Below are 24,710 nucleotides of genomic sequence, written 5' to 3'. Positions count from 1 at the left end.
CAATTCAATATCTGCATTAGTTTTGGGGATAGTAACTTGCATGTAAAACTTTAACCAGAATTTTCTAAGTCCAAAAGGGGGCATAATTTGCTCAAAATACATGTTAAGAGTTATGGAACTTGACCCAGTGAGGTAGGTAATTGATCTAGAAAAAGAATAAATAAGTTCCAAATCTATATGCCTTTTAGTAATAGCTGTATGTACTTGCACGCAAAACTTTAACCAGAATTTTCTAAGTCCAAAAGGGGGCATAATTTGGCCAAAATACATGCCAGAGTTATGGGACTTGACCCAGTGAGGTAGGTAATTGATCTAGAAAAAGAAAAAATAAGTTTCAAATCTATATGCCTTTTAGTAATAGCTGTATGTACTTGCACGCAAAACTTTAACCAGAATTTTCTAAGTCCAAAAGGGGGCATAATTTGGCCAAAATACATGCCAGAGTTATGGGACTTGACCCAGTGAGGTAGGTAATTGATCTAGAAAAAGAAAAAATAAGTTTCAAATCTATATGCCTTTTAGTAATAGCTGTATGTACTTGCACGCAAAACTTTAACCAGAATTTTCTAAGTCCAAAAGGGGCATAATTTGGCCAAAATGAAGGTCAGAGTTATGGGACTTGGTGCTATCAACTAGTTTTATAACCCCGAAGACACATGTGAAGTTTCAATTCAATATCTGCATTAGTTTTGGAGATAGTAACTTGCATGTAAAACTTTAACCAGAATTTTCTAAGTCCAAAAGGGGGCATAATTTGCTCAAAATACATGTTAGAGTTATGGAACTTGACCCAGTGAGGTTGGTAATTGACCTAGAAAAAGAATAAATAAGTTTCAAAGCTATATGCCTTTAAATGATAGCTGTATGTACTTGCATGCAAAAACTTAACCAAGGTGTGACGCCGACGCCGACGCCGACGCCGACGCCAGGGTGAGTAGAATAGCTAGACTATTCTTCGAATAGTCGAGCTAAAAACTGGAGAATGTGGAAATTGCATATGGCGAGAACAATATGAGCCGCACCATGAAAAGACCAATATAGTGCATCCGCGCAGTCTGGTCAGGATCCATGATGTTCGCTAACGGTTTCTGTAATTGCAATAACTGGGTTTGAAAGCAAACAGCATGTATCCTGACCAGACTGAGCGGATGCGCAGGCTGGTCTGGATCCATGCTGGTCGCAAATGCACTATGTTGGTTTTCTCATGGTGCGGCTCAATTATCTGCTGACCGTCATTACGAGTCCATTACCATAATCAAACATTTACTTCTGAGGATATTGCTTTGTGACCACGAAATTTTAAATAAACATGTAAATAAATCTACTAACATAAAACACTAGTCCTTCTTTCATTTAACACTTAAAATAGATTAAGGTATCAGCCATGTAACAGAATGCTTAAATAGGAATTATTTGTAAAATGCATACACCCCCAATGATAGTCTGTCTGAGGTAAGTGGATTTGTAATTATAAGCTTTTGTCAAGTATATTATGACCTTCACCTTTGACCTAGTGACACACAAACTGAAAACACAATAGCATCATATTTAACTAAACTGTTTAAGGTTCAACCCTTCTCCAGTCATTATCTTGATAGGAAACTATTTTCTGCTCAAAGGTCATTTTGATATTGACCTTTGGCATAGTAACCCCAGGGTCAATAGGGGTCACTTACTGACCACAGGCAATTATCAAAGGAAGTTTGTTGCTTTATGTATGTTTGTTCTTCAGTTATTAATCAGAAACTGTTCACTTACTTTTAACGTCATTGTGGCCTTATATTTTGACATAACAACAGCCAAAAAGCAACAATATAGGTCAGTCACTGTCCACATAACAACAGCTGTCAGTAAGACAGCACACATGACTTTTCTCAGTGCTTGATTCTGAATTAGAGCTTTGCCAGTAAAAAAAATAATTCCAAGTTAAAAAGGGACATAACTCTGTCAAATTTCAAATCAGAATTATGGGAATAATGTGTCTCCTGGTGTAGACTTTGATAGTAAATAACTACAGTTGAATATTGTTACCTCGATACTCCGGTTAGCACGATGTGTTGGATTCGGTCCTGATTTTTTCCCTATTTATCTTAATGTAATTATTTATCATTACCTCGATATGATTAGCTCGATATTTCTTTTAGCTCGATGAGATTTTCCAGTCCCGTCAACTTAACTGTACTGTTTTTACACCTGGTTTCGTCGATATCACAGCTTGTCAAAAAATATCCATGTTATTTGTAAGCTGTGAAAATCAACCTATTGTTGTCTGGCGGTGTATTAATTATATTCAAGTTAGTTTGTGTGTTTGTCTTGTTTGTTATTTAATCTTTAATTCAATTTAAATGTCAGGAAGTTTTGCATTTTATTTCCAATAATTAGTCTTATAAAACACCATGCAAGCAGGAAAGCTGTTTTCCAATATAACAACTAGTTTGGATGAAATATTTTCTGTTTGACGGAGTAAAAATCTACCATTTAGGATTGAGTAACAATATGCGTATTCAACTGGCAAATTTTCGTTATCGTAGCACAGTCAAAATGACTATTCAGCTAGGAACATTACCGCTGCATTCAGACTTGTTTAGGGAAGGAATCAAAATGCTAATGTTTAAATGTATATTTTCAAAATTTAAAAAGTTGTATGTATGTATTTAATTAACATGTTTTATCTGTCAATAAAATTAAAATCATATTTACGTTTAATATTATTTCTTTCCCCTTTCAAGCCCTCTGGAAAAAAGCATGAGATATAATGACAATAAAGACGTCCAACACAAGTTCAAAATAGTCCATGATAGTCGATATCGTTACGTCGAACTTCGGATAAGTCGATGCAATTTTTATAGTCCCTTGAATATCGAGGTAACGGTATTGGACTGTATTTTGAGTTTCAAGTCAAAAGCTTTGATGGTAACAGAGATATTTGACTTGATCAAAAACTTTAACCAAAAATTTTAAGTTAACAAGGGGCATAATTCTGTCAAAGTTCAAATCAGAGTTATGGGAATTGTGTCTCCTGGTGTAGACTTTGATAGTTAATAACTATTTTGAGTTCAAGTCAAAAGCTTTAATACTAACAGAGATATTTGACTTTATCAAAAATTTTAAGAAATAAATCGTAGATAAAAAGGGGCATAATTTTGTCAAAATTCAAATCAGAGTTATGGGAATTGTTTCTCCTGGTGTAGACTTTGATGGTAAATAAGTATTTTAAAAATTTCAAGTCAATAGCTTTGATAGTAACAGAGATATTAGACTTTATCAAAAACTTTAACCAAAAATTCTAAGTTAACAAGAGCTGTCCGTAAGACAGCCAAGCTCGACTATTCGAAATATTGTCACAGAAGCAGGAAATTATTACCCAAAATGTTAAATATCAAAAGAGTTTTAAGTTCGAAACGGGACATAATTTGACCAAAATGCATATCAGAGTTATGGGACTTGATGCTATCAACTAGTTTAATAACCCCGAAGAAACATGTTAAGTTTCAATTCCATATCTGCATTAGTTTTGGAGATAGTAACTTGCATGTAAAACTTTAACCAGAATTTTCTAAGTCCAAAAGGGGGCATAATTTGCTCAAAATACATGTTAAGAGTTATGGAACTTGACCCAGTGAGGTTGGTAACTGACCTAGAAAAAGAATAAATAAGTTTCAAAGCTATATGCCTTTTGGTAATAGCTGTATGTACTTGCACGCAAAACTTTAACCAGGATTTTCTAAGTCCAAAAGGGTGCATAATTTGCCCAAAATACATGTCAGAGTTATGGGACTTGATTCTATCAACTAGTTTTATAACCCCGAAGACACATGTGAAGTTTCAATTTAATATCTGCATTAGTTTTGGAGATAGTAACTTGCATGTAAAACTTTAACCAGGATTTTCTAAGTCCAAAAGGGGGCATAATTTGCTCAAAATACATGTCAGAGTTATGGGACTTGGCCCAGTGAGGTAGGTAATTGATCTAGAAAAAGAAAAAATAAGTTTCAAATCAATATGCCTTTTAGTAATAGCTGTATGTACTTGCACGCAAAACTTTAACCAGAATTTTCTAAGTCCAAAAGGGGGCATAATTTGGCCAAAATACATGTCAGAGTTATGGGACTTGACCCAGTGAGGTAGGTAATTGATCTAGAAAACGAAAAAATAAGTTTCAAATCTATATGCCTTTTAGTAATAGCTGTATGTACTTGCACGCAAAACTTTAACCAAAATTTTCTAAGTACAAAAGGGGGCATAATTTGGCCAAAATGAAGGTCAGAGTTATGGGACTTGGTGCTATCAACTAGTTTTATAACCCCGAAGACACATGTGAAGTTTCAATTCAATATCTGCATTAGTTTTGGAGATAGTAACTTGCATGTAAAACTTTAACCAGAATTTTCTAAGTCCAAAAGGGGGCATAATTTGCTCAAAATACATGTTAGAGTTATGGAACTTGACCCAGTGAGGTTGGTAATTGACCTAGAAAAAGAATAAATAAGTTTCAAAGCTATATGCCTTTAAATGATAGCTGTATGTACTTGCATGCAAAAACTTAACCAAGGTGTGACGCCGACGCCGACGCCGACGCCAGGGTGAGTAGAATAGCTAGACTATTCTTCGAATAGTCGAGCTAAAAAGGGGCATAATTCTGTCAAAATTCAAACAGAGTTATGGGGATTGTTTCTCCTGGTGTAGACTTTGACAGTAAATAACTATTTTAAGTTTCAAGTCAATAGCTTTGATAGTAACAGAGATATTTGACTTTATCAAAAACTTTAACCAACGACGACGCCAACACCGGGGCGAGTGCAATAGCTCTACTTTTTCTTCGAAAAGTCAAGCTAAACAAGAGCTGTCTCCATAGGATGACACATGCCCCCGATGGCACTTTGAATGAATAGTTATGGCCGATGTTAGAGTTTAGGACCTTTGACCTACGGAGCTGGGTCATGTGCGCGACACGTCGTCTTACTGTGTCACACATTCATGCATAGTTATTTTAAAATCCATGCATGAATGACAAAGATATGGACCAGACACGCCCATCAATGCACTATCATGAAAAATGACCTTTAACGTCTAAGTGTGACCTTGACCTTTGAGCTACGGACCTGGGTCTTGCGCACGACACGTCGTCTTACTGTGGTAAACATTCATGCCAAGTTATTTGAAAATCCATCCATGGATGACAAAGATATGGACCGGACACGCCCATCAATGCACTATCCTTTAACGTCTAAGTGTGACCTTGACCTTTGAGCTACGGACCTGGGTCTTGCGCGCGACACGTCGTCTTACTGTGGTACACATTCATGCCAAGTTATTTGAAAATCCATCCATGGATGACAAAGATATGGACCGGACACGCCCATCAATGCACTATCCTTTAAAGTCTAAGTGTGCCCTTGACCTTTGAGCTACGGACCTGGGTCTTGCGCGCGACACGTTGTCTTACTGTGGTACACATTCATGCCAAGTTATTTGAAAATCCATCCATCGATGACAAAGATATGGACCGGACACGCCCATCAATGCACTATCCTTTAATGTCTAAGTGTGACCTTGACCTTTGAGCTACGGACCTGGGTCTTGCGCGCGACACGTCGTCTTACTGTGGTACACATTCATGCCAAGTTATTTGAAAATCCATCCATCGATGACAAAGATATGGACTGGACACGAAAATTGCGGACAGACTGACAGACCGACAGACTGACAGACCGACAGACGGTTCAAGAACTATATGCCTCCCTTCGGGGGCATAAAAACTGTTCTAGTTTGATTGCAATATTGACATGTGTTCTACAGTTATTGATCTAAAAAGTTTCTCTGTGATCTTGAATTTTGACATATTAGTCTTGTAAAAAAAACACAATGGAGTGGAGACCAAAGGCAAACATCCTATGCTGTTTCACTGTCAAAGATCTCCACTTATTGATCAGAAACCTTGCTTAGTCTCAAGGTCACTGTGACCTTGACCTTTGACATTACAGACCCAAAGAAACTGTAGAGGTCATCTAGTGACCACAAGCAATGACCCTATGAATTTTGACAACTATAGACCAATATTTTTTTTCCAGTTTTTGATTTGAAATCCAATAATCAGAAGAAATGACTTACAAACCAAAAAGGTGGATGTAACGTACCTGGAAATCAGTATGAGTCCGTGAGCCATATACATTTAAATACATTACAATTATAATGTTTATTGAGAACAATATGCCAAAATATAATTTTGAAAATTTCTTGCCCCTGGGAAAATGAGCCATTAGCAAAAATCAGCATTTGGACATGAACATTGCATCCAGGTTCCACAATTATTTTTATTTTAAAAATAATATTTTCTTACCAATGATTAGCTGTTTTTTGGGAAAGTAAATTTTCTAATTGAAAAATTTTACTTCAAAGCCCTGTTGCAAAATGTTTCCTCACACGAAGCAAGCAACGGCCTATGAAATGGTTGTTTTCTCTCTATTCAAATAAATCTCTCTAGGTGCGTTACTTCCACCTCTGGACGAACCTACCTATGGACAAACCTACATAAGCAAACGTACTTCCTCTTCCCTGAAGTGGGACACAATTATAAATTGCAAATATTACATTGTATATAAACATGCTTCTTTCACACTAGATTTGTAGTGAGCCCAAAAATAGGTCAACATTAGTTCAACTACCCTAGACATTTTATCACTCTAAATGACAATTAATTTCATTTTTTTAAACACTTCTAAACCTGAAATTTAAAAACAAAAAATAAAATACATTTGAAGTTAATCTAGGTATAATTCTGCCATAACTACATTCTGATCGTCTCCTAATCTTAACAATTCAAGCTTGCAAGAAAGAATCCTCAAATCCCTTTCTCTTTTATATCACCATGGTGTTGTTTCCAAACAAAAGCTGAGCACAAATTTCCAGATACAGCTGATGATTCCATTCCAGATCTATAACATCTTTTGGCAACTTCAACAATAACTTATGACAAAACAGAAATTTCAAAATGCTGGTGGCGCATACATTCCTCCATGTAGACGTCGTGCCAGATAAAGGTCTTTTGGCATTATAGTTACCCGTTTTGCATGTATAGCACATAGATTTCCATCTTCAAATAAGTGGACAAGGTATGCTTCCGCAGCCTGCAATGATAATAATAAATATTTCATCCCCTAAATCTAAGTTGTGAATTTCTTTTCTTGATAATAAAGTAATACAAAGTACCATTTTGCCTCTGGTAGAATATGTATGTCGCTCACCTGAGACAGTCCTTGACCTTGAAATAATTAGATCTTGCTTGTGACAAAGTTTAAATAACATTCATAAAGGTTATTAACTGGTCCATGACTGATTTTGAAGACACTTGATTGATTGTTGTTGATGGTAAGCTAAAAAAAATAATTAAAAACTTCAACAAAAAATAAAATTAAAAATTCAAAGAAAAAAAAATAAATTTGAAAAAAAAAAAAAATCCTATATAATTCTATGTAAAACCAATGAGCCCCGGGACAGGGCCAATTATGACCCAGGAGCATGATTTGAAAAAACTTGGCAAAGAGCGTCTACATAATGCTACATTGCAAATATCTAAGCCCAGGACATTACAGTTGTATAGAATATTATGTCATTTATGCTTATTCATGGGAATTAATTCTTACTCTGTAGAACAGTACACAGTACAGCAGTTTTCTCCCTTGTTCAATATGCATTTATTACAGTTCAGCTAGTTTATACTCTAGCAGCTCTAAAAGCCATTTGAACAAATTTGGGAGAGGACCATATAATTATGCTACAGCCTTGCGTAAAATTTTTTACTGCATAGCTGGAAAGATAAAAGTTCAAGGATTCAGGAAATAATTGCATTAGACTCATTCAAAATGAGGAATTGGCACAGGAGGGCTTTGTAATATTCTATGATAACTGAAACAAGTTATGAAAGTATAAGCAATAACTCAAATGGGTTATAAACTGCGATAACTTGAGACAGTTACACCCCTGACTGTCTAGCGGCCCCCATCTGATCAAATTTGGGAGAAGACCATATTATGATGCTACAGACCAAGTTTGATGAAGATCCATCCAGTGGTTCATGAGAAAAAGCTTTTTAAAGGTATTTCTAGTTTTAGCTCTAGCAGCCCCTAAAAGGGGTCAAGTGCCCCCATTTGAACAAACTTGGGAGAGGACCATATAATGATGCTACAGACCAAGTTTGATGAAGATCCATCAAGCGTTTCATGACAAGAAGTTGCTTAAAGGTTTTCTATTTTCAGCTCTAGCAGCCCCTAAAAGGGGCTAACTGCCATCATCTGAACAAATTTGATAGAAGACCTCACCAGGATGCTACAGTCCAAATATGGTGTTATTCTGACACCAGTAGTTTCAGAGAAGAAGATGTTTAAGTGAAAATGTGGACGACAGACGACTTATGCCGGACCATCCACCTATACTAATAGCTCACCCTGAACCTTCGGTAAGTTGCAATCTTGTTTCTGTTAGAAACAGCCTAGTGTAGCATTACTAATTTATTTTGTTGGGTTTAATGTCGCACCAACACAATTATTGGTGGTATGGAGACTTTCCAGATTTGATGGAGGAGGAAGACCCCAGGTACCCCTCCATGCATTATTTCATCACCAGCAGGCACCTGGGTAGAACCATCATCGTGACTGACCTTCCGTAGGCCAGCTGGATGGCTGGTGTAGTGTTGCTATTGGTGAATCAAGAGCTGTCAGAGGACAGCAACACTTGCCTATTCAACAGCCTTGTCAATTGGATGAAAACAAGTCGAAAAAGGGGCATAATTTTGTAAAAAAAAAAAAAAAATAGAGTTATGGAATCTGTGCAATGTAAGTCATTTTATCACAGTGAATAAGTGTGTGAAGTTTCAATCCATTCCCACAAGTGGTTACTGAGATACCAGCTAACATACAAAAACTTAACCAAAATTGGGACGCGAACGCCGATGCACGGGCAAGTCCAATAGCCATACTATTCTATGAAAAGTCAAGCTAAAAATTATGACTGATGAGAATTAATAGGACACAAGTACCCCCACTTAGGACACAGGTGCCTCCACTTACTGTCACTGTATGGTCATATATTACTTGTTGACAATACAAGATTAACCCTTACCCTACAATGAACTTGTCCATCTTTCAATTTGGACAGTACCATTGACTATTAAAAGGGGTGCATACCAAAAAGATACTGACTAAATGGCAAACAGAGTAGATCATGATCAGACTGAATGAATGTGCAGGTAGATCATGATCTACACTGGTCGCAAAGGCAGAATCAATCGTGTCCAGCATGATAATTTTAAGCCATAGGAAATCAAAACTGGAGACTTATGTTTAGAGGTGAAGTGAACTGGATGAGGGTAAATCCAAAATAAACAACTTCACATGCTGAATAACATTCCTACAGCTTCATGGTTCTAGAACAAAAACTTTTCTCAGGTATTAAAGTGCTAAACAAACTTTTAGGTCCTTTATAGTTCAACTATATTAAATATTATTCCCTACATATTTTATATAAAATGGACAGTGCTCAAATAGCTGTGACACATAGCTAGACCCACGGAGTTCAACAATTTAAATACTGTCACATTAGAGGTTAAGCCCTTATAATAAAACAGAGAAATATACCTCCTGAATTGCCATTAAAGCATGGGCAGTCCATAAGTGCCGTTTATCTGGGTAAAGGGCTAAACATATCTCTCTCACCTGTAAACAATGAAAAAATTACATAATTACAATACATTGTATCTAATGAATGTTTGCTTGAATATTTAAACAGCTTGACTTAAGATTTATCTGTTTGTCAAAATACTAAAAATTCTCAAACAGATCATAAATAAAAGTTGCAGCTCAGATCTGAACTATTTTCTGTATTCCTCTTTATTCTATCATTTTTTTTTGTATTTTCAATGATTTTCACTAGCATTATTTTATTATGTTATTAATTTCAAAATAAGTAAGATTTTATCTCCAAAAAGGGTAAAAATGCACCATAGCTGTTCTACAACTGAACAGTTTTCCATAGGAGCCCGTCCCGGAATCACTATTTGGTGCCTACATACCAAGTGGTGATGGGCTTCACCCCTGAGGGGGGTACTACATAACCTGAAGGAATATAAATATTACACCCAACAGTATACAATTATACAAACCAGTCTTGCAAATGGCATTTTTCTTAGAAGTAAATCTGTTGACTTTTGATACTTTCTTATTTCCAACAAAGCTTTCGTTCCTGGCCTATATCTTCTTTTTCTTGGACTTGTTGCCCCTGAAATAATAAATGAGCAATACTTTTAAGGAATGATTTTTTTTTTGGAGTTAATGCAAAATGAACGAAAGAATAGGACTGACAGATCCATGTGATTCCTGTTTAATTTGACGATCCTATTATGTCATTCATTTTGCATGAACTCTGAAATAAATAAATTTATAATCATACATATGATATATTGTATATTTACGTAATATTTCCTTTCATTCGTAAACAAGGTTTTATTGTAAATTACATATACCGGTAATATTTTGCTGTATTTAACATTATAATAAGCTTCCTGGTCATTCTGTTCTAGTGACAGAACAACTACGGCGTCCTGTAAGGAACGCTCCCCCTGACTACACGAGGTAATAGTCAAAACAGCAGCACCTCATCATTAAGTAGCGTTTGCCTTTCCTTTTGCGGTTCATACAGAATGAATGTCATAATATTCAACAGAACTAATGGGTTGAGTGATATACATGTGTAGCAACAGACACAGTGCCAAACTTCATATGTAAACAGGAAGTTACTGGATCCATAACCACTTCCTATTTTTAAACGAAAAAATGACAGCAAACTTTTGAAATCATCTCCTATTTTAATGGCTAAACTATAGTCTGCTCTATATAACTTTATAAGTAGTTAAAGTACCATTCTCAGTACCTATATTGATTACTGGACCTCTAGACAGCCCTGTTCAGGGATGGCAGTGGCTACGATTACAGTACCCTAATCCTAGCCTCCGATTCTAGGATTAATGAAGTTCTGACCATATTCCTAGACAACCCTATAAGGATAAGCTAGGACTATGGAAGTATTTAAGAGGCATCAAATATATGTTAGGACATGCATAAATGATATTGTAAACGCTTAGTTATTTCACTTAAAATAGGATCAGCATTAGTGGTTATTTAACATATATCCCAGAGTCATTAGTTTTGATGCTCATGAGTTTTGATGCCCATTTTTATTTTGTTGTCAAATAGTTATAAATGACCTATTACAATGCCAAATTACACTAGTTTGCAAAACAGGCAATATTTTACTTTACTCAAATAAATCAATAAATGCATTCATCAGATTTACATTAAGATTATATGAGCCGCGCCATGACAAAACCAACATAGTGGGTTTGCGACCAGCATGGATCCAGACCAGCCTGCGCATCCGCGCAGTCTGGTCAGGCTCCATGCTGTTCGCTTTTAAAGCCTATTGGAATTGGAGAAACTGTTAGCGAACAGCATGAATCCTGACCAGACTGCGCGGATGCGCAGGCTGGTCTGGATCCATGCTGGTCGCAAAGCCACTATGTTGGTTTTCTCATGGCACGGCTCATATTATGTTTTTCTTCCTATGGTGTACTTTTATGTATTTTTGATAATGCAAAAATCTCTAATCCTTTAAAAAAAACCTAATTCTTACAGAAGCAACTGTTCAAGAATTCAGATCTTGGTTGTCTCTTTCCCTCAGCTATTTTTCAAAGTTACAAAACAGTCCTGTGGCTGAAATTTTGAATAGAATTTAGAAATGTTACTCTGCTGTAGGCTATACACCATGTATCATTTGAAAATGTTAATTTATTTTAAATGAATTTGGTTTTCCTGCTCTTTGTCAAACCTTGTTGTAAATGAAGATGGATATGTTTCTAATAGTTTCTGAAACTACCAAAGTTAGAGCTGTGAGAAAGGGTCATATATTTTTGTGTCCTCACTGTTTTGATAATGAACAACTGCTTTTAAAAAATATGTAAGGCAACACCAAACTGATTACCTGTTCGTCAGATTTCCCGCACCAATTTGACAGGAAATGAAAAAAAAAAAAAATTTATTTTGACTGCCCGCACCTGGCTATTTTTTGCGCTTGGTCAAAATAAACAAGAGCTGTCTGATGACAGCGCGCTCGACTATTCGAAGAATTGATTGAAGAATGGGGTCGAAATATTTCCATAGATTTTCAGACAAAAGAAAAAATGGATTAAACAAAAAATGTTCCTGTATTTGTGGATTTCGATTAGTCTTGCACTAAATGGCAATGTGTGACCATGATGGCAAATATGTTAAGTTATATGTTAGGCAAAATATGGACTTGTATGAAAAATTTAACTAATTTCCAAGTCCAAAAAGGGCCATAATTCAGTCAAAATAGTTGACAGAGTTATGTACTCTTGCCTACAGATGGAAATCATGTTGATAAACTAGTGTTAAAAGTTTCAAAGCCACAGTTCAAATAGTTTTGACAAAACGCTGACTTATAAGAACAAGAGGACCATGATGGTCCTGAATCGCTCACCTCTTCCCACATGACCCAGTTTTGAGTATGACGTTGTTTTTTCTATTATTTGACATAGTGACCTAGTTTTTGAGCTAATGTGACCCAGTTTTGAACTTGACCTAGATATTATCAAGATAAAAATTCTGACCAATTTTCATGAAGATCCATTGAAAAATATGGTCTCTAGAGAGGTCACAAGGTTTTTCTATTATTTGACCTATTGACCTAGTTTTCGAAGGTACGTGACCCTGTTTTGAACTTTACCTAGATATAATCAAGGTGAACATTCTCACTAATTTTCATGAAGATCTCATGAAAAATATGGCCTCTAGAGAGGTCACAAGGTTTTTCTATTTTTATATCTACTGGCCTAGTTTTTTACCGCACGTGACCCAGTTTCGAAACTGACCTAGATATCATCAAGGTGAACATTCAAATCAATTTTCATGAAGATCCATTGAAAAATATGGCCTCTAGAGAGGTCAAAAGATTTTTCTAATTTTAGACCAACTGACCTAGTTTTTGACCGCAGTTGACCCAGTTTCAAACTTGACCTAGATAGGACGGATTACACCAAACCGGAAATGACTACTCAGTGTTACATGTGAAGTAGTCCAAAATGTAGTTCCATGCTATGGATGAAATCTGGTATAATGAGTGACATGAGGAGGTGACAGTTAAATTTTTGGCTTATGTTTATTGCTTATAGTACTGAGAATAGATCTAGACCATTTTCATTGTAAATTTCTTGGAATAAGTTTTATTCTTTGCGAAAAATGTCTACCTACGCGTAACTGCTAAACGGCTGTTTTATGGGGGCATTTTTAGAGGGTGATGTTTCTCAGAACAGATTATTTTTCTTATATTCAACATAACATGTCAATTTTTTCTATTTTTGATAAGAAGACATGTTATACTAAATGACCATATATGGTTTTCCTATCATTGAAATGCTCTAAGTGCTGAAAATGAGGTCTGAATGTTTTGTTATTAATATGAAATAAATAAGGACTTGAATTGGTAGAGTGTAACCTATAAGTTGTGCAGGGGTAAAAATTTAAACTTGTTTAGATGTGGCTGTAAACAGGCTAGTTTGGCCAGATTATGATAGAAGATGACAATTTCAGTGCAATTTAGCAGAGAAAAAGAAGAAAAACTAAAAATATTTCAAAATCACTGTTTTGGGTGTATTTTTTTCAAAAAATGCATATTTATTGACTAAATATTGGTATGTTTTAGGTGTCAGGGGTGAGTTTGGGTATATTTTACAGTAACAGTGTGTGATTTGAGTGCAGTTTATGGTAAAACTTGATAAAATATGGCAAAAATAAGCTCAAGCAAGGAAAAGTGGTCAAAAATGATGTCGCGACAGCTTTTTTCCAGGAAATTTGGCGCGCTAGCATACGTTACTGAAAAAGCCATAAAACCTTGAAAATTGATTGTATCAAACTGAAACTGGTATTTTTTTCATGCATTTAGGTTACTGGTACAATTTAAGTGAAAATAACACATTTTGAGTATGAAAAATGTTTCTTTAAGGACGGATTACACCAAACCGGAAATGACTACTCAGTGTTACATGTGAAGTAGTCCAAAATGTAGTTCCATGCTATGGATGAAATCTGGTATAATGAGTGACATGAGGAGGTGACAGTTAAATTTTTGGCTTATGTTTATTGCTTATAGTACTGAGAATAGATCTAGACCATTTTCATTGTAAATTTCTTGGAATAAGTTTTATTCTTTGCGAAAAATGTCTACCTACGCGTAACTGCTAAACGGCTGGTTTCATGGGGGCATTTTTAGAGGGTGATGTTTCTCAGAACAGATTATTTTTCTTATATTCAACATAACATGTCAATATTTTTCTATTTTTGATAAGAAGACATGTTATACTAAATGACCATATATGGTTTTCCTATCATTGAAATGCTCTAAAGTGCTGAAAATGAGGTCTGAATGTTTTGTTATTAATATGAAATAAATAAGGACTTGAATTGGTAGAGTGTAACATAGATATCATCAAGATGAACATTCAGACCAACTTTCATACAGATCCCATGAAAAGTATGGCCTCTAGAGAGGTCACAAGGTTTTTTTTATTATTTGACCTACTGACCTAGTTTTTTAAGGCACGTGACCCAGTTTCAAACTTGACCTAGATATCATCAAGGTGAACATTCTGACCAATTTTCATGAAGATCCATTCAAGGGTATGGCCTCTAGAGAGGTCACAAGGTTTTTCTATTTCAAGACCTACTGACCTAGTTTTTGATCGCAGTTGACCCAGTTTCAAACTTGACCTATATATCATCAAGATAAACATTCAGACCAACTTTCATACAGATCCCATGAAAAATATGGCCTCTAGAGAGGTCACAACGTTTTTTCATTATTTGACCTACTGACCTACTTTTTAAAGGCACGTGACCCACTTTCGAACTTGACCTAGATATCATCAAGATGAACATTCTGATCAATCTTTATGGAGATCCATTCACAAGTATGGCCTCTAGAGAGGTCACAAGGTTTTTCTATTTTTAGACCTACTGACCTAGTTTTTGACCGCACATGACCCTGTTTCGAACTTGATCTAGATATCATCAAGATGAACATTCAGACCAACTTTCATACAGATCCCATGAAAAATATGGCCTTTAGAGAGGTCACAAGGTTTTTCTATTATTTGACCTACTGACCTAGTTTTTGACGGCACGTGACCCACTTTCTAACTTGACCTAGATATCATCAAGATGAACATTCAGACCAACTTTCATACAGATTCCATGAAAAATATGGCCTCTAGAGAGGTCACAAGGTTTTTCTATTATTTGACCTACTGACCTAGTTTTTGAGGGCACGTGACCCACTTTCGAACTTGACCTAGATATCATCAAGGTGAACATTCTGACCAATTTTCATGAAATATATGGCCTCTAGAGAGGTCACAAGGTTTTTCTATTTTTAGACCTAGTGACCTAGTTTTTGACCGCACGTGACCCAGTTTCGAACTTGACCTAGATATCATCAAGATAAACATTCAGACCAACTTTCATACAGATCCCATGAAAAATATGGCCTTTAGATCGGTCACAAGGTTTTTCTATTATTAGACCTACTGACCTAGTTTTAGAGGGCACGTGACCCAGTTTCGAACTTGACCTAGATATCATCAAGGTGAACGTTCTGACCAATTTTCATGAAGATTTTGTGAAATATATGGCCTCTAGAGAGGTCACAAGGTTTTTCTATTTCTAGACCTACTGACCTAGTTTTTGAAGGCACATGACCCAGTTTCGAACTTGACCTAGATATCATCAAGATGAACATTCTGACCAACTTTCATAAAGATCCCACAAAAGACCTCTAGAGTGGTCACAAGCAAAAGTTTACGGACGCATGGACGGACGACGGACACCGCGCGATCACAAAAGCTCACCTTGTCACTTTGTGACAGGTGAGCTAAAAACTGAACAAATTTCAAGTCCAAAAAGGGCCATAATTCAGCCAAAATAGTTGTCAGAGTTATGTACTCTTGCCTACAGATGGAAATCATAATGATAAACAAGTGTTTAAAGTTTAAAAGCTATATGTCAAATAGTCATGACAAAAAACATGGACATATACAAAACAGAACCAATTTCCAAGTTCAAAAAGGGCCATAATTCAGCCAAAAAAGATGACAGAGTTATGTACTCTTGCCTATTGATAGAGACTATTATACTGAACAAGTTATAAAAGTTTCAAGCCATATGTCAAACACTTTACACAAAATATAAACTGGTACGAAAAACTTAACCAAGATTTCTAAGTCAAAAGGGGCCATAATTCAGCCAAAATGCTTGATGGAGTTATGTGTAACCAGGCTATAAAATTAGCCAAATTCTTTCATAAAATTTTAATGATAAATTTTAATTTCAATATTTTGTGAATTAAGTAAAAATTATTCAAAATTGATTTTTCTATTTTGTAACATTCTTTGCTTGGACAAGTGTTACTTAACTTATTATTTTTTCCTGCTTAAACATGTCAGAAATTTTTATTTTATCACTTTCTAAACAATTTTGATTATAAAACAGATTTTGCTTTTAGCACTTTGCATTAGGTGCTATTGTTAACAAACACCTTGGCTTCCTTGGCTGATTAAGTGTGAAGCCCAGGCATGTTCTTAAGTAAACTTCTAAATTCTTAAGTAAATGATTTCATCTTTTTGTTACAATAGTTTTCATTGGTTTAAATATAAAATTACTTTTAAAACTTCATTGGCTAATATGGTTACCCTAGAGATTGTCCTGGGAAACTTATAATTTGTTTTAGAACTAAAAATGAGTCTTCTTTGAAATTTCGATTAAGAAACATCTACAATAATTTGACATTAGAATTAACTTTGGTGCTTGTCTTGGATGTGTTTGTCTTTAACTTATTTTGAACATAGAACTTTGATAACATTTGGAATACTGGACTATACTAAAATATTGAAATAACATTACATAAACTACATATTGGTGTCCATCATAAAATAAATCAATTAATTACTGAACTAAACATGGAGTTCATCATTTGTGCATCCATACAGGGGCAATGACCCCACTCCAAAATATCTGTTGACTGATCGGTTTTCGGTGGTCAGTTACCACTTGAGTATAATTTCCCCGCAACTATTTGGAGCCGCCGAACCGACGGTCACATATGTACTCTTTCCTACAACTGGACATGGTGATGGTAAACAAGTGTTGAAAGTTTCAAAGCTTTATCTCAAAAGACTTTGTCAAAATGTAGACTGGTACGAAAAACTTAACCAAGATTTCTAAGTCAAAAAGGGGCCATAATTCAACCAAAATGCTTGATGGAGTTCTGTACTCTTGCCTACAACTGGACATGGTGATGGTTAACAAGTGTTGAAAGTTTCAAACCTTTATCTCAAAAGACTTTGTCAAAATATGAACTGGTACGAAAAACTTAACCAAGATTTCTAAGTCAAAAGGGGCCATAATTCAGTCAAAATGCTTGACAGAGTTATGTACTCTTGTCTATAACTGAACATGGTGATGGTAAACAAGTGTTGAAAGTTTCAAACCTTTATCTCAAAAGACTTTGTCAAAATGTGGACTGGTACGAAAAACTTAACCAGGGTGTGACGCCGACGCCGATGCCGTGGTGAGTAGGATAGCTCTACTTATTCTTCGAATAGTCGAGCTAAAAAGGGAAATTCTGAAGTTTAAACGCACCTTGCTTGTAATTTATTGGAACATCGGAAGAACATGTTCTTTGACACAGACCTCGATTTGACTACATGTACTAATCTTCCTACCGCACAGAAGAGTACCTACCCAGGCAGTATCAGTTTATTTGATTAAATTTTTGTAATATTCGATCGCTTTAAAAATCGGGTGTAATAAATGGCAGCCTCCTATGTCCTTGATGTCTCAACAAATGGAAAGTATTCCAGCAACAGCTGTTGAGATTTCCCCGAGCTGTTGTTAAGAGCTGCTGTGCTATACAATTAGATGAATCTTTCCACAGATACAGTCGTGTAAAGCCTGCTGGGGGCATGTGTGTTTCTCAAACGCAGGTTTTTGTTGATTGTTGTAACATTCTTTATTTGGTTTGAGTGATGTAAAAGATGATACATGAAAATACATCAGAAATTATAGACATTTGCTTATATGTCTCTCAAAAGTGTCAGCATTTGTTTTTGTATACTTTGTATAGCCAAACTCTCAAAGTGCTGGACTTTCATTTCATTTCTGACAGTAAAACGCAGTCTGCTGACTTAGCACGGAATAGTTCCACCTCAGATTAGCAGGTTCATTTGAATGGTGTGTGATCTGCATTTGTAATAGATATGTTGTCCAGCACTTCAAGGGTTAAGAGGTCTAATGTCACGAACAGAGAAAAAATGTAAAATGTCAGAATATTGAACGTCAAATGACAATTTTTTCACGTCTAATTATTTGGACTAAATTTACAACGTCATTTATGTAGGGCTGTCATTGATTGGGTCTTAGGCATATCGACGATACTGATATATCGGAAGACAAATATCGACGATACATCGATTATAAAGTTAGATGTTTGTTCGTAAGCATGCTATATACCTTCTTGTTATAAGACTTAAAGTAAATGTTATTTTTTTGTTTTATTGCCTACTTTTCATATTACTATCATCATCATCGTCGTCAACATCATCTTCTATTACTTGTGTTGTGTTTGTATTTATGAAATAAATAAAAACTGATAAAGACGCAGCTACGGTACAAATTTAGAAATGAGCTTTTTAGACAACTTCTGTTACTTAGGCCACATCTTTGCAGGGAGAAAAGTTATTTTAGAGTGTTTATCTGGACAGATTTATTTTCCAGTAAATTATCGATTTTTAAAAATGGGAATCGATAATCAATCGACAAAAAAATATCGTTGATATATCCCGATATCGTTTCTATCGATGACAGCCCTACATTTATGCATGTCACAACATATATTTGATGCCTCTTAAATACTTCAGTAATCCTAGAATATCCTCATACGGTTGTCTAGGAATAGGGAACTTCCGTAATCCTAGAATCTGAGGCTAGGATTACAGTAATGCAATCATAGCCATTTGTCTAGTGTAGATGGTCTATGATCACTAGCCACTGCCAAAAATCTTTGTTTGATTTTTTGCCTGAAATTGTGACTTGACACGCGTCAACAAAGGAAAATACAATAAGTATTCTGCACATCTGAGATGGAAATTAGCATCGGTTTCTTGTACTTTACATCATTGATCTGAATTGGTTCGAATCGATACGAGAACGAATAAACTTCTGCAACATTTTACCTCCTGATCTCGAAGTCTCTCCATCACTTCTTTGACTTCTACGTGCTGGGTTCGAACTCTTTCTTCTTGACTGAGGAGTTGCATTGTTATTTTTTTCTTTAGTTTGATTTGTGCGAGGCATTTTGCATTTGTTTATAAATTCATCTTCGAATTGACCGCTTCCTGTAAGGGAGGTAATTTAAACCTTAGATAAATCCTATATCCTCTCCGATCAATACCGTACATACTTCTATTTTTAACATGTATGATTTATAAGCTCCAATCAATTTGATGTAGATAGATTAATCGACATTATGATTTTCGATTTTTTTACATGGTACAGTTCAAGAGAGTAATCATGGAGCGCCTAGTACTGTAATGTTGTATAAAGAAACAACAGCATACACATCTTATGTCAGGCCTATGTTATTTTAACAGATATTGTCCCCGGCCTCCCAGTTATAATCAATAAACGATTGTTGGGAGTAACCCCGAAGAAGTAGAAGTAGGAGCAAAAGAAAAAGGAAAAGATAGAAAGCCGCAACTTCAGCGAGAAAAGAAAACATTCAAACAGAATTTTGATATATAATAAGTGAATTTTAGTTGAAAATAACATATGCACTAAATAACATTAGTTTAGTGTTTTTTTTTGGTTTTTTCAAATTCGTAATCGTTGGGATAGCGCTGGCATCCTTCTTTTGGCCAACGAAAAAATGGAGTTGGCCCAATGTTGGACCAACCATGCCAGACGAAAAAAAAATCGGTTTAAGTGTAGGATGCCGTTCGTTGGACTAGCGGTGCACCGACCGTTGGGCCAACGTTGCACCAATTAGCAAAATGGCAGTGGGCCAACGTTGGTATTCTTCGTTGGGCCAACGAAGAGTCTGCAGTTGGCCCAACATTGGGTTTTTATCTCACACTTATCACATTACCTGACTGTCAACTACTAATTCTTATTAATGTCTATTGACTTGTTTTTACTTGCATGTATATCATGTATGTTTTTTCCTCTTATTTGCGTAACGGGGGAATAACCATGTCAGTGATACTATATATACTGTAACAGGGGTACTTCCCATACCTTTTTATGCTTTGCTTTAACCGTATGCTTTTATTTTACAGCCGTTTTCAGTTGTTATTATTTTACCACTGTTTGTCGGGAAATAGCTTTAAGCTAATGTTTTTTGTAATGTAATATCCGATGTTAAATAAAGTTTCTTGTATCTTAATGTATCTTAAGTTTCTAACGCCTGTCTTTGTATCAATTATCACTCAGATTACCGATATTTTCGTCTGAACAAACAGCGTTTTCTTTTGAATTTACAATCATTTCCGACATTTTCTCACTTTTCGCGACCTACCATCTGGTTGCTATGATTACCAGAATTCTTCAAGTAATGGAATTATTTGAGCATTTTATGGTAGAGGACCAATTTCACCAGATCGTTTCAGAAGGGATTTAAAGTGAACATGTTGACGAAGGACATAGGGCGGCGGGCGTTTGATCAACCACCTATGCTAACAGCCTACACTGATCAAAGTTCAGGTGAGCTAATAGGAGTACAACACAATACCATATATTAATTCTATTTAAAGAAAATAGTGTCGCTCAGAAGTTTGTTAAAGCACTAAATATTGAAGGCAATGAAAAAAATACTAAGTACTTCGCAAATCTAAAAAAGAGAAATGCAGAAAAAAAGAATATAACAAAATTGGTAATCGAAGGACAAGAAATAAATAATAAAAAAGAGATATTAAATGAAGAAGTTAAATTTTATAAAAACTTGTATAAAAAACGGCAGCTGAAATCGTCCACAATAAACTTTTTTGACGAATCTATAATTTATCTAATGAAGAAAAATGTACATGTGAAGGAAAACTCACAGATAAGGAATGTACTAAAGCCCTTTTTGACATGAAAAACAATAAAAGCCCAGGCTCCGACGGTCTTACAACAGAATTTTATAAAATATTTTGGAAAGACATTAAGGTATACTTCATAAACGCTCTTAATTATTCATATGAGAAGGGAGAAATGTCAGACCTGCAAAAACAAAGTATTTTAACATTATTACCCAAACCTGGAAAAGATCAAACTTCACTAACGAATTGGCGACCGATTAGTTTACTTAATGTTGACTACAAAATTGCAACAAAAACTATCTCTAATCGACTTAAAAATGTTTTACCACATATTATAAGTTACGAGCAAACTGGATTCATGAAAGGAAGATATATAGGAGAAAATGTGCGCCTATTTTTGAAATCATAGAATATCTCAATCAACAAAATTTACCTGGTCTTCTTTTGTTTTCAGATTATGAAAAGGCATTTGATAGTTTAAGCCATGATTTTATAATGCTAAGTTTAAAGCACTTCAATTTTGGACAGTCTTTCATAAAATGGGTAAAGCTCTTTTATAGTGATATCACCAGTCTGATTATTAACAATGGTTTTTTATCAGAGAGTGTTCAAATTGAACATGGGGTTCGACAAGGCTGTCCTCTTTCTTCTTCGCTGTTTATCGTTTGCATGGAATTATTAACTAATACTATAAGAAAAGATGAACACATCAAAGGAATCAATATAGGAAATACTGAAATAAAGCAAACACTTTTTGCAGATGATGCAACATATATTAACAACGGTAATAAAGAATCGTTTGAGAGATTAATAGATGTTATAACTGATTTTGGCAATGTTTCGGGACTTACTCTTAATATAACAAAAACAATAATACTTAGAGTAGGATCATTACAAAAACTCAGATGTGAAATACGCAACAAAGAAAGATTTCATTTGGACATCAAAAAGCGCAAAAACTCTTGGTATGACATTTTATAATGACAGGGAATCAAATATAAAATTAAACTTTGAGCCGAAATTACAAGAATTCAAAAACTGTTTAAAACAATGGCAACACCGAAAGCTTACTCTTTTAGGTAAAGTGACAGTAGTAAAAACGTTTGCTCTGCCAAAACTCATATATCCCTTTACTGTCTTGCCGAATCCATCAGAAAACATTATAACAAATATTATCCGAACGGTCTTCAGTTTTATATGGGATAATAAATCCGAGAAAATAAAACGTAAGGTTTTAACTAAAGACTACGAACTAGGAGGGTTAAAATTAACAGATATTAGGTTATTTTTGCATTCCATAAAAGCCTGTTGGGTAAAACGAATAATGTGTGACGAGAATAAAGGTCCCTGGAAATTATTTTACGTAAATGCTCTTGAAAAGTTTGGTGCTCAATTAGTTTTTGAATGTAACTTAAATAAAGATGACATAGATCTTATCTGCAATAGGAATATATTCTTAAAAGATATTCTAATTGCTTGGTTTAAGATTAGCCATGAATACAACCAAATAAGAGAAGATATAAACCATGTTATATGGAATAACTCGGAAATACGAATGCAAAACAAAACAATTTTCTGGAATAATTGGTATGATAAAAATATAAAATATATAGACCAGTTGTTCGACTTTCGGCAAAAATGTTTTTTACAGATTTAATGAAGCGAAACAAATGTTAGACTTAGAGGAACATGATTACCTTAACTATTTTAAATTAATAAAGAGTATTCCAAAAAGCAGCATAAAATATATGACCCAAAATTTCTTAAATAATAATAGGGACAATACATTAATTAATAAAATAAAAAACATTGATAAACCTAATCAATTACTATATAAAATTCAAATAAAATGTATGCCCATTGAAGACATAAAAGCAGAAAACAAATGGAACGATGTTTTTGAAAATCGCGACATTAACTGGAAGCGTATATATACAGTACCGCTTACAACTACTATTGATACAACACTTCGAAGTTTTCAGTATAGATTCTTAATGCGTTTGTTACCCACAAACAAATATTTATATACATGTAAACTGGTCTCCAGTAATCTTTGTGATTTCTGCAACATGAATATTGAAACAACCGAGCATCTGTATTGGGAGTGCCAGCACGTGCAGGCTTTATGGAATAGACTTAACAATTTTTTCGAAACTAAAAATATCCCCTATACAGTCAATTTTGAAGATGTCTGTTTTGGTTGTATAGGAAATACTAAAATGAAAAGCGCAATAAATTTTGTTATTATATTATGTAAGTTTTTCATTTTTAGAATGAAATACAGGAAAACAATCCCAATTTTTAAACAGTTTCTTGAATATCTATATTTGCGTATATCCCTGGAAAAAGAAATAGCTTTAATGAAAGATAGATTAGATAAACATGAATCCAAATGGTCTTTTCTAACTGAAATTTAGCCACCCCAAAAATTTTATTCTTTTTTAGCATAAATCGAATATAGTTTTTCAATTTAAATGGAAACGATCCCATTTTTTTTCTTCTCTTATCTATCCCCTTCCTTTTTCATCAATCAGCATCACATCTTCCTTTTTAAAAAAAAACTTTCCTTTTACATACATATGGAATATAATAATTGAATCGATACATATTTGATAAATATGATTGAAAAACTGAAACTTATATTTATTCATTGTGTTGTTTGCATTTTATTGCATTGCTTTTGTATACTGGATTATAGTATTGTGTGTATGTTACTGTTTTCATGTATGTAAAGGAATAAATGGGGTTACCCATATGGGGCCTCAAAAAAAAAAAAAAAAAAAAAAAAAAAAAAACAGCCTACACTGATCAAAGTTCAGGTGAGCTAATAGGAGTACAACACAATGACATATATATTAATTCTATTTAAAGAAAATAGTGTCGCTCAGAAGTTTGTTAATTTGATATAGATTTTAGTTTTGTGTGCTCTGTTGGCAAATAAAACACGGTTTTTAGTTCAAATGCGTAATAATCTAATTCCCGATTTATAATTACGACGCATCTGAACGAAAAAAAAAAACTTGTTTTTGCCAACAAAGTTTATGAAAGTTAGTCAGAATGTTCATCTTGATGATATCTAGGTCAAGTTCGAAACTGGGTCACGTGCTATCAAAAACTAGGTCAGTAGGTCTAAAAATAGAAAAACCTTGTGACCTCTCTAGAGGCCATATATTTCACGAGATCTTCATGAAAATTGGTCAGAATGTTCACCTTGATGATATCTAGGTCAAGTTCGAAACTGGATCAGGTGCCATCAAAAACTAGGTCAGTAGGTCTAAAAATAGAAAAACCTTGTGACCTCTCTAGAGGCCATATATTTCAAAAGATCTTCATGAAAATTGGTTAGAACGTTCACCTTGATGATATCTAGATCAAGTTCGAAACTGGGTCACGTGGGGTCAAAAACTAGATCAGTAGGTCAAATAATAGAAAAACCTTGTGACCTCTCTAAAGGCCATATTTTTCATGGGATCTGTATGAAAGTTGGTCTGAATGTTCATCTTGATGATATCTAGGT

The 24,710-nt window shown here is 34.8% G+C and overlaps 1 protein-coding gene across 1 annotated transcript; it reads right to left on the bottom strand.

Moving 5' to 3' along the window:
• Positions 1–304: 304 nt before the first annotated feature.
• On the bottom strand, positions 305–19,524 carry LOC123538358 (uncharacterized). Its single transcript, XM_045322393.2, has 4 exons — positions 19,352–19,524; positions 10,157–10,272; positions 9,633–9,710; positions 305–7,127 (listed from the first exon to the last, which is right to left on the bottom strand). Exons 1-4 carry the CDS (start codon positions 19,470–19,472, stop codon positions 6,987–6,989), a joined length of 456 nt encoding a protein of 151 aa, XP_045178328.1. The 5' UTR covers positions 19,473–19,524; the 3' UTR covers positions 305–6,986.
• Positions 19,525–24,710: the final 5,186 nt, after the last annotated feature.

Source organism: Mercenaria mercenaria, chromosome 18, assembly GCF_021730395.1.
Source record: "Mercenaria mercenaria strain notata chromosome 18, MADL_Memer_1, whole genome shotgun sequence".
NCBI classification, from domain to species: domain Eukaryota; kingdom Metazoa; phylum Mollusca; class Bivalvia; order Venerida; family Veneridae; genus Mercenaria; species Mercenaria mercenaria.
The sequence above is the reverse complement of the archived record's forward strand: the minus strand, read 5'-3'. Positions and strand labels throughout refer to the sequence as shown.

Bases quoted from the DNA above. Each gene is read 5' to 3' on its own strand.
- LOC123538358 (XM_045322393.2), bottom strand. From the start codon at position 19,472: ATGCCTCGCACAAATCAAACTAAAGAAAAAAATAACAATGCAACTCCT. The intron at 9,711-10,156 runs GTTTGTATAATT...CATTGTTTACAG, and splicing joins AAATGCCATTTGCAAGACTG to GTGAGAGAGATATGTTTAGC. The intron at 7,128-9,632 runs GTATATTTCTCT...TTATCATTGCAG, and splicing joins CTTTAATGGCAATTCAGGAG to GCTGCGGAAGCATACCTTGT.